The sequence below is a fragment of the Chanodichthys erythropterus genome, chromosome 10, assembly GCF_024489055.1.
Source record: "Chanodichthys erythropterus isolate Z2021 chromosome 10, ASM2448905v1, whole genome shotgun sequence".
Taxonomy (NCBI): Eukaryota; Metazoa; Chordata; class Actinopteri; order Cypriniformes; family Xenocyprididae; genus Chanodichthys; species Chanodichthys erythropterus.
This window is the reverse complement of record NC_090230.1, coordinates 57,719,369-57,731,459: the sequence shown is the minus strand read 5'-3', so window position 1 is coordinate 57,731,459 and position 12,091 is coordinate 57,719,369. Positions and strand designations below refer to the sequence as shown.

Sequence of the window (12,091 nt, the reverse complement as noted above, 5' to 3'; positions counted from 1 at the left end):
TGTTCAATACAAAATCCCTATGTAATTTCCCATAGTAGGAAAAACACAGTACTTCCTGGTTCATGGGCACGGCTTCACCATAGTATGTCTATGGGGCAACTTTGGGCAGCTCTTGCGCCCCAGGGGTACAACTTACACCCAGTTTTGAGGTATGGCCTGACAGAGCTTGCTAGCCTCTTCAAACGTGGTAACCCACATGTTTCTACGAAATTCTCACTCGGAGCAATAACTCGTCAAAATTTGTCGCAATGCAAAGTCTATGGGATTTTTTTCGCTACTTTTTCGCCCGCTGGACGAACATCGTACACCCGATCGCTTATAAAAGTCATAGCACAGGTCTCCTCAATAAGCCGGTCGATTTGACACCTGATTCATTGGTCTAGGACAAAAACTGTGGGAGGAGTAGCGCGCCAAACTTTTGTCCAGAAAAATAATTATAATAATAAGTATGAGCAATAATAAGAATGGAGCTTTGCCTATGGCAAGCACCATTAATAATAATAAATAAAAACAAACCTTCTAGAAGACAAGATCTCTCTACATGAGATGTAGACACCTTTTCTGGCCTTGACAAGACAATCCTTTTCCTGATGAACAATGAACAACAAAAGCATCTTAAGATCAACACTGCTTAAAGAATGCTATATTAAGTTAATCTTTAGTCACATTTAAAGGGACATTTAAATTCTCACCCTCATGTCGTTCCAAACCCATAAGACTTTTGTTCTTGTTTGGAACACAAATATATGATATACACAAAATGCTGTCAGATTTCCTTCCATAGACTGCCTTTCCAACTGACACTTTTGACACTTCAAAAAGTTCATAAAGACATCGGAAAACTAATCCATATGAATTGGGGTTTAGATCAAATTGTCTGAAGAGACTTGATCGCTTATGATGAACAGATTTAATTTAGGTTTTTACTCACATGTAAACATTGATCAGCAAACATAAGCAGAAGCTCAACCAAACCTTAATAACACACAAAACCAAACCTCATCCGGAAGCTCAAACACTGGTTATGCAGCACATAACCAGCACGGTTCTTGTGCATTATTCAGTTTCGGTTGAGCTTCTGCTTATGTTCGCTGATCAATGTTTACATGCAAGAAAAAGCAAAAATAAATCACTTCATCATAACAAGTGACCGATTCACATCAGACAATTTGATCTAAACCACTCAATTCATATGGATTAGTTTTACAATCTCTTTATGAACTTTTTAAAGCATCAAAGTGTCAGTTGCAAAGACTGTCTATGGAAAGAAATCTGACAGCATTCTGTCATCAAAAAGATCTTCATTTGTGATCTGAAGATCAACAAAAGTCTTAGAACGACATGAGGGTGAGTAATTAATGACAGACCTTTTTCGTTTTAGGTGAACTAACCCTTTAATGCAACTCCATGGCAATAAAACTGCCGTGAAAGATGACAATAAAATTCTCATTTCATTTTGTACCTTCAAATGATACTGCTTGTGCTTTAGCAGTGCCTCTCTGTATAGTTTTGATTCTCCATGGCAAGTAACTGGTGGCATTTTCACCAACATAGCAATGCTCCTTAGAAAGACAAAAGCACAGAAGAAGAAAAAAAAAAAGTTTTAAAATCCAAGAGCAAAATACACCATTTAAAAAAATAAAAAAAAAAAAAATTAAAAAAAAGAAAAAGAAAATGTGTGATACTTACGAAGCTATTTTTGAAGGAGGGGTCACTGAGATACAGGAACACCACAATTACTCTGGCATATTTCTCATTCACCTTCCTTGGTTGTGATGTACTGCAAAATAAAAAATAAAAAAAAATGTATATATCTATCTATATATCTAATATCATGTAAAAATACTTAAAACAACATTTATACATATTTTTCTAAATGTTTAATCGTATAAAGATCAAACTAATGTTAGATTTTTTAAATTGATTTATTAGTTTCAACAGTTTTTTTCTTTCCCCCTCAAATGCATAAGTAATAACGTGTTGCCCACCTTTTTTAGCTTCATCATCGAGCCTCATTCGTGTAACGTTACATGAAAACCTTTCTTCAATAATAAGTGTGTCCTGTGAGTCAGTGGAGTCAAAGGATGAAGACAGGGACTTGTCTGAGTGCACAGGAGAAGCTTGTTAATTAAAACAAAAAAGAACAAAATACGTTAGTTCAGCAATATGTGCTATACCATGCCAATAACAGTCACTTACAAAGAATGGATTTCAAAATGCGTTACTTGTATCAACCGATGCTCTGCTGAAGTCAACTGATTGTTTATGTCTAATAACAATAATATAAAATAGTTGTTCGTGCTGCCGTGATCACTGCAGAAGGTTAAAGTGACGAGAAACAAAAAAGCAGGTATTTTTAAATGAGACTTTCCGCCTTCCCCATCGCCTTCTTCGTTGCGTAGTGTTGGGCCATGTTAATGCTATCCCACAGCGCCATCTAACTTACGTGGCTTCAATAAAAAATACAATGGTGGCATTTTGACAAATCAAATTTATAATTACCTTCATTGGACATATTTAATCTGTCAGGAGTTGAACAGTATCAAATATATAGTTTATATAACATTCCAACGATTTACATAACATAATATATATTCTGACATGTTTATGTTCTGTATGTAGCGTCGTAAGACATGCTAAAATATTTCAATCCACAATAACATTTGGCTACATGCTACACGTTACGTTTACATTATAAAATGTTGAAAACACCAGCCACAGCCCTAACTGCAAGATTTCGACCATCCAAACACATAAAATGTGTCAGCTTACCACCTATTGTGACGTTCAATAATTAAACGTTTTTAAAAATATATAACACATTAAATGGATACACCCAACTACAGCTGAAAATCAAATTAAGTAAGATTACTGACATAATTTAAACTTTATCGTTACCACATTGTGACGAAAAAGCACATTTCTCCAACATAGGCCTAGTGACTTTATTCGATATTTCCGAGTTTAAACCAAATTACCAGATCAAAAAAACCTACAACTGCATTATTATTAGCACAATCGTTAACATCAAATATTAAACTTACGTTTTAATAAGTTAATTAAAAAAACTTACCTTTTAGTGCGAGAGCTTAACAGAGTAAATTTAACGAGGCAGAATTCAACTCTGATTATTTTCACCAACACTAGGGGGTATTTTTCACTATTTGTTGTTAAATTAACTCCTTAAGAGTAAATGCAGATTAACACTGTTTGATTAACACTGTTGATTTTACTGTGTAGCAACACTCACCCTGCATCCCAATGTGCATACTGTCCGCCCTAAATAATACTGAATATTACTAATGTCACATACTAGAATGCATATTGAGATGCAGGCTCAGCCTTGCTTTCGTTACTGAATGATTCAGCGTTTTGAATGAATCGGTTGAGTTAAAGATTTAATGACCCATTCATAAACAACTGCCTCATTCTTGAATGAATCAGCCATAGGAATGAACTTAAGACGGGACACCACCTACTGGTATCATTTCCCCCCAGCATTTCTTACAATCCCATAACATTATTTAATGCAGTTGTAAATTTTTTTTATTGTAAATTTGTAAATTATTTAATTTGATTAACAGCCCTTTGTTTCTTATTCCAATTAAATGTATTGATTGAATTTAAGAATTTAAAACGAAAGATGAATCATACATTTTATAAATCACACAAAGTTTTCACAAATCTATCACAAATATGCAGATTTAAATGTCAAAGCTGCAATCTTCTGATATTGCTTCAGAATTTATTTATTTTTATTTACACCACAAAAAAAAAAAAAAAAAAATATATATATATAATATATATATATTTTTTTTTTTTTCTCGGACAAGCAACTGTTTTACTCGTACAAGTGAATGACAAGGCTTAATGTCAAGCCGCGTTTCAGTCACCATTTCATATTGTCTGACAACAAAAACAGAAAATATATATATAGATTGGGAATTTGGCTGCATTTAATAGAGCAAAAAGGGTAGCAGCAGAGAAGCAAACAAATGTAAAGGGCTGACACTTGGCAGAATGCAAATGCAACAGTGACATGTTAAATATTCTAATTGCCATATGACGTCATCTATCAACATTTAGCCACACACACACACACACACACACACACACACACACACACACACAACACACAACACACACACACACATGTATGTATGTGTTAAAAAATTGGCATTAAAAAGGCATGTAAATGTATTCGGACATGCTACTCTGACGTATTGTTTATTAGTATTTTTATGTTTAGTTTTTTTTTTTTACTAAACACAGCGGTTGGTCACCATCCATTTGGTATCCAAGCCTATGTTCCTACAAAACTGATGTAAAAATGTATTTACGCAAACATAGGAAGTCATAAACGTTGACTTCACAAATTCTGTTTTCAATTTTATTTTATTTAACTGAATTACCTTACATTTCAGACGGTAATTCTTTGACACAGGGCCGGCGATTGCTATAGGCGAACTAGGCGGTTGCCTAGGGCGACAAATATGTTGGGGGCACGGGCGCCCTCTAGGGTCGCCGTTACGTTACGTTAGGCAAGTGCGCAGTTGATGAAGAAAATGAAGCGGTCTAATAAACCCTCCGGTGCACAGGGACGAAAACGGAGAAAGCAAGAAGATAAAAGGAAAACCCAGTATAGAGGTAAATCTTCTCATCTCACTAAGGTGTTAAATGAAATAAATTTGCTTAGTATTGTGCATCATCACCTTGAACGGGGGGGGATTAGGGCAATCTCGCCTATGGCAACCAAAGGGCTAGAGCCGGCCCTGCTTTGACAGACTCTCAAAATCTAGGTATTGTGAAATGTATTAATGTAAGCACCAGTCAAAAATGTGGAAATTCTACTCGCTTACTTGGGTGACATTGTTTGAATATATGCATTGTAGGACTTTCTTCTTGCTGTCAGTGAGTCTTGCTCTTGCTGTAGAATAAAGGGCTCGCTCTGAAATGGTGATCATGGGGAACCATGGCTATACCTCGAATCCTGGAAGTAACTTGACATTTTATGTCACAGATGTTGTAGAGCGGACAAAGTTGTGAAGCTTTAAGGTAAAGGTTTATTTATTTATTTATTTATTTATTTTTATTTAGTTTAAAGTGTCATGAAATGTCTAAAAATGGTTGTTGATCCAGATATAAACGGTGATCTGTGCTGCGAGTGTTGTTAAACATATCATGGCTTTCCGCACAGAAACCGCTCTCATGTGCGCCCTGCGTGTTCTTACATATTTTTACAGTCATATTTTGATGTGTTGGTATGTTTGACTGCATCACAGGGAAAATGCAAACAACACTTTTGTGTTATTGTACCATCTTGTGTGACATTTGAATTTTCTGCCGTAATGCGAACTCATGCATAATACAGAGCAGTTATTGGATTAATAGTGTTTCATTCTCATGAATAAATGCAGAGAAAAGCTCAGACACTGATGACATAGACATGTCCTTGCTGCCAGTCACCACTCCGGATTAACGCATTTACCTCACCTTGGTTCAACTTTGCTTTTTAAACCATAAGAATGAAATAGCTTTGAAAAAGTAAAAACTAACTTTTCCCTTAATAATAAACATGAAGAATGCTCTTGTTGTTTACATTGATGTGCAGCCTGTACACATCTGAACACTTTAGATGTAAAAGCAGCTTAACGCCATCTCCATCAAAAATGAGAGAATGATATTGAGCAAATGCTCTCCGCACATAGTCTAAATGACACTTACCTTTGCCAGCAAAAGCCTCTAAGTTGTGACCAGCAGAAGACGCGAATCGAATTATTCAAGATGAATGACGGCGTGTATGAGCATTCAATTCAATTGTTCAGCTGTTCAGTCAAGTTTTTTTTCCTGTTTAAAGAGATTTTTAACTAAATGAGATGGAGGAATATGATGAAATGGATGAACCTGTAGTAGCTTGTCATTAGCAAAAGGAAACGTTGTCAACCTCATAATTCTGCACATTCTAAGGCTAAAGAAAATCATCTCAGTGACAATGACGGGGTTTTGCGAAGTAGCATGTTAACACAACATTGTTTCGTGTGCTGCTGCTCTGACAGAAACAGACATAACCTACATTAAAGAACAGCTCTATTCCACCAACGACAAAATGAAACAAGATTTAGACAGATTTAGAGGTTTTAACATCTGTCTTCATCAGTTAATATCTCAAAAAAAAAAAAAAAAAAAGATTTTGTTTTTCATGACCCTTTAAATTACATCAGTTTTGCTGGCTAAATGGATATCATTTTGGTGTCTAAGGGTGCTTTCACACTAGAACTTTTATTGCGTACCCAGGTTCGATTGACGTCAGAGTTCGGTTTGTTTGGATGATGTGAACGCTGTTTTCTGTACCTGCAAACCGTGCCTGAGTCCACATAAAAAGGGTGGTCTGGGTTGCGTTTCATGTGAACTCGGGTACGGTTCACTGCTGATTTTACGCAATTGTACAAAATCGCGGAAGTAAAGCACTATTGATAACATACGATTTGTCTCACTCACTTTCTTGCCAAGCGCGACTGACGCACTGCAAGCAGAGAATGTCTGTCTTATTTCTGCTGGACTCCCGCATTCTTAAGAACACTGGCAGTACATTCACAGCAGATGGATGCAAGTGCCGTCATGTGCTGATGCTTTGGATTACATGTAAAAATCGGTACTTGTAATTAGATTATATTACATTTTTAAAATACTTGTAATCAGACTACAGTTACTTTTTTTTATTGATTACTTGATTACGTTATTCTCATTCATTGATTCTCCCTTCTACTTCTTTTATCTTTTAAATGTTCCCTTCTTTAAAAGCCTACTGCTTATATCCATTCAGAAGGTCTTCCAGTTTTATAGAAATGCACACACAGACAAGCCAGTAGTCATGTGACTAACACTGAAAACTGGGACCCACACAGCATTTGATCACTGGACAAAGTCTTTTCACTTTTAAGAAATATTTCCTCAGTATTGCATGCATATCTAATCAGCTCCAGATGAACACATTAATTATTATTTGAATTATCACTCAGTGAGTCTTTGGAATGCTTTTGTCTTTCAAACACATTAAAATGTACAAATTCAGGTCATTTTGATTGTCTTTTATTAGTTTGTATTTTTTTTTTCTTTATGGTTTTAATTAATTAATAGCTTGAATTAATAATTCAACTCATGAACACCTTGCAGTTCTTTCACAAACCCCAGTCTGGGAAACCCTGACATTATGTAATATTTAATGTACTTCATAATGTTGATAACAAAGAAACTGAAACGGGGGGGAGAGAGGGGGAGCAATCAAACTCTGGTTTGGACCAAGCAACTGAACTCAAAGCACACTCAGAGGTCATAATCTGATTGTTTCAAAGAATTTTAGAGTTTCCAACCACATCATATTCTCAAGTATGGTGCATGTGTAAATTGTGCAATTTCAGTTACTTCATACAATCTGACTTGTATGAAAATGTTTGAGTTGTAGGTAAAATCTTTGTGAGAAAATTGCACGATTTACAAAATTGCAACTAATTTATAAAATGCTTACAAATTGACTTGAGACTGTCCCATCATCAGGTGACACTTTTAGTATGGTTACGTATGTAAAAGAGAGGATATATTAGTTTCCTACAAAGTAATGTCCATTATTTTTTGTTTAACAATAGTGCATTTCTCATTTCTATACCTGCTGTTGTGTAGGATTATATGCAGAAAGAGGATCAGTATATTGGTAATTAGTATTTTCTTTAAGAAGTGACAAATCTGTGCTTTCACTGCAGATATCACAAGTGTAACATAACAAAATACTGTTTTTTCACCACAGAAATCAGAAGGGAGAAAATTATTCATTTAAAAGTTCATTTGAATGAATAGCTATGTAAAAAATATTGTTAGAAGATGAGCTATATTTGTTTATTTAACTGGATATGTGGGTTGTTCCGTTGTTTATATTACCAAAATTAATTTTACCACTCTTGTTCCTAGTTTTGCCTTTTTTAGGAAAGAGTTCTCAGGTGCTCTGAAAGCTGTTAACAGTTTGACGATGTGCGTCAAGGGACACACTGTGAATAAGCAACACTAGCAGGAAGGAGGGAAATGAACTATTTCAGATCTGCTATAGATTTGAAGCAAACAAGACACATGGCAAGTGATGTCAAGACCCTCACACTGACTGAAGTGTTGGACCTACAGCAATGTCAGTTTGCTGGAAGTAATAGTATCATGAAACATTGTCTGGGCCCAAAAGAAAGGATGTTTAGTATTGCACTGATGCAGCATTTCAACACTCGCTAAAGTGGCAAGGGCTTCAGTTCTTCCAAGAACAGCAGATGGAGAATGTCTTCATGACAAGAGCACATTAATTTCCAGGAATATTGGTTAGTTGTTTGTCCCGTGAGTGACCAGTATGGGTTGGAGAAAATTCAGGACTTGGAAAAGCTTTTTTCTGTGTGGATGGATGGGTAAACGGTGGTATCCATAGGTTGCCGATCACAGTGACTGGGATGTGTGCTGTAAGAAAAAAGATTTTTCGAATTTGTAAATGAAAACAAAGATTTTTGGAATACATTTTACAAGAAAATGCTGTTTCAGTCTCTCTACTTCAAAATTGTAGATGTTATTTGTTGTTTCTTTGTAGTTATTTGTGAAATGTAGTAGCAGCTACTGAGTGAAAACTGAGTAAATCTTACACTTTACTAATAGACCTTCTAATCTGTGTAAAAATTAAATAATGATGCTGCCATCTTTCTAAAGTCATTTTTTACACCCCTGTAATTTGGCTCCAAATCTCAGGTGAAAATGATCATCTTGAACCCCCTCTACAAAATAGTGGATTACTCCGTAAATACACATCTTTGACATTGGCTTTCATCACTATTTATGTTTGTCTTTCTACAGAAAAAATACGTTCTTCGTACATGGATTACTTAGTTATCTGGATTTTACTGTTGGCGATTAGACACGATCCAGGATTGTTAGGTTCTTTGAAGCTCATCCCAGAGTTTCTGTCATAGCAACAGGTCCGTAGTCTCAAACCTGCTCGGGAGCAGGCTTATGGTAGTGGCTTGATGCAGCACAGGAAATGCTGATAACTTGGTTAAAAAAAAAAAAAAAGTGCCGTCTGCTGTCCCATTAGAAATATGTTTTGACCCATAAGAGACTTTAATCAATGCTGTCACATAACAAATCTGCTCTACAGGTAATATTAAATGAATTGCTACTTACAACATTGAACTAAAAATGTAAAGCCTGTACAAATAATAGAAATGGTGAAATGATGTAAATAATTGGGAATCATGTAGCAAACCATACACAATTTTTTTTATCTATAACTTTTGTTGTTTTGGTCGCTTGCTGTTTCCTTATAAAGGTCCAGAAATTTTAATATAATGTCAGTACGTTGCTGTCTTGCTGCCAGGCAATCGCTGCTGATCATGGTTTCGAGTATCGAGATGAACCAAATTAGCCAGCGATGAGTTATCATGATTAGAAGATCTGGCATCTGTCTAATCATCAGATGTATTAAGCGAGGTTTGAAGAATGGACCCCAGGGCAATGTTTAGATAGAGCCACAAAGCCAGTGTTTATACTTTTCTGAGAATCAACTTAATATGTCTTACTGAGTTGTTAACTGCAAATTAAGCTAGGATAGGAGAAAATATTTTGACACAAAATAATACACACTTCTGCTTTAATTGCCGCCCTAGGAGACAACAACATTTGCATAATGAATCTTCTGTGTAAAAATGTTTCTTTCTGTTTTTTGTGTGTATGTATGAATGATAAAGAAAAAAAGAAAAGCAGAAGAAGTGAGTTTGTGTTTGACCTTGTGTTGCTCTACTGAGAATACTGCACAGTTTGCTGCACAGCCTTTTCTCTGTCGTTCCATCTTTGTTCTGTTGCATTTCCACTGACTGAATGCCCTGCAAGGGCCTGATGAAGTCTTTCTGGCTGCTCTTTTCAAGTCCTTGGGGCATTTGTTGTGATCCACAAATCATTTTAAGACAATTAGCTGAACTCAATTGCAGTGGAATATTAGCAGTTTATGACCTCACACTCGCACACTTTTGGTCAGAATACCAAAATTTAAGTAATTAATGCAGTAGAGCTGTGCTGTTTTACAGCCATAAAACCCAGAAGATAATTAGCATTTTCAAGGATTTCTCAGGAATATTCTTACCATTTAAAATAACTGTTTTCTATTTGAATATATTTAAGCATGTAATTTATTCCAAATAAATGCACCATTTTACAGTTTTTACTTCCTTCTCCTTTAGATTGCCAGCTGTGGAACTTTGACTGAATCGATGCAAAATGGCTTCAGATAATACACACCGTAGTTACTCTATCATACCATGCTTCATATTTGTAGAGGTAAGTTTCTTTTACAGCCAAAACACTACTTTTTAACTACATTTTTTTTCCCATTTGCTATTATATTCTATTCCCTGGTTATTGTGCTGTTCCTTACTTTCTTATACAACTTTAAGACGCCCTTTCTTTCTGAAACTGGCTGGGTATTTAATTAAAATTTCTGTCAAATCCAGTTTAATCACTGGAAACTCTGTGTCGGCACTTCAAAGCGCTTGTGCATATCTCTCAGACAGCACTGTTGGGTTTGTAAGAGGAACCGCTGTGCCATTTGCCTGAACCTGAGAACATTGGATGCCAGATATCCAGAGCTGTGTGCTGCTGATACTGTATTTAGGACATCCAGCTTTGTACTACAGAATAATTATGTTCTAGTATGGGGTCATAAAGCATGTGGTGGAGTTGTAGTGGTCAAAGATCTACTTTCAAGCTCTGCTAGGGTTGAGCAATGAACTATCTCCATTGGATCTTTGATCATGATGCCTTAGGTTACCCAGGGAGTACTGAACAGTTTATAATACCTGGAGAGAGCTGCCTATACACATTCACATTCATCTCAATGACAGCTGCTTGGCTGGCTCAGGAAATATTGAAAGCTTGTCCAAAAGATACTTCTTTCTCCACTGACAGTGAACGTCAACAGTGCACTGTATATACTGTACATTTTACTTACCTGAGTACATGCTGTATATTCACATAACAACTATATATGCTATATAGCAAATCTATCACACATCTCTGTATATAAATTAGGATGTATATCTATATAACTCTGAATATAAGGAGTCTATAAAGTCTGAATATATGAAATGGAACTCTGAATATATGGAATTAGATTGTAAATATAAGGAATTAAACTTGAAAATATTTAAAAGGAAATAATTATATTTATAATATGATGTTTGAGTTTATGGAATGAAGTCTGAATATATGGGATAAAATGTGGAATATACGGAATGAATCCTGAGAATATTTAAAAGTAAAGTCTGAATAAATTGAATAACTTGTATTGAATGAAATCTGACGTTATCAAAGTGCCATCTTGTGTTTTTCATCTGTGATTGTTCCGTACACATTGAACAGTCTTAAGTAATGATGAGCTTATTACCCTGGATGCATGTACAGGCAAAATACTAGTATCTGTATTCAATACTGTCCTACTGATGAAGAAATTCATTTACTATTTCATCACGGTAGACTGAATGCAGGGAACCTCACAGGCTAGGAATTTCTTGCTTATCAAGCAAACATTCATACAGAAAGAAATATGCCTTCCACCTCAGGGACCACCCACATATGCCCCCCCCCCATCCACCCATCTACAGTTGATGCAGAATGTGCACTCATACCATGCAACGCATATCAGTTTCTACCTGGAGTGCTATTTCAGCCAACATCTCCCTTAGAGATTCTTATGAGATTCCTTTGAGAATGATGCATAAAGTTTTCAACAACATTTTGCTGAACATGTTTACTCATAAGCACTCATAATGGAAATATGATCCTCAAAATGACAGGACGTAGACTCAAAACTGTCTGTGTTTTTTGGTGTTTGACCAGCTGTTGCAAAAACATTTTCAACAAAGTATTGGAAAATTTCAGGGAATGCGATTTATTTTATTTTTTTTAATTTTTTTTAAGTCATGGAATTCAGAAGGTTATTGCACTGATAACAAGGATATAACTAGCTATACATTATTCATTAAGTACTGCCAAACTTTCGTTCCATATATTCAGAGTTTCA

General features: G+C 35.6%; 1 protein-coding gene across 3 annotated transcripts in view; it reads left to right on the top strand.

The window, feature by feature from the left end:
• plppr1 (phospholipid phosphatase related 1) overlaps positions 1-12,091 on the top strand; it is a 201,463-nt gene that overhangs the window by 139,084 nt on the left and 50,288 nt on the right. For all 3 annotated transcript variants that reach the window (XM_067395709.1, XM_067395710.1, XM_067395708.1), the window contains one exon: positions 10,254-10,350. In XM_067395709.1, the coding sequence (XP_067251810.1) occupies positions 10,291-10,350 (60 nt within the window). In that variant the 5' untranslated portion in view covers positions 10,254-10,290. The remainder of the gene's footprint in view (positions 1-10,253; positions 10,351-12,091) is intronic.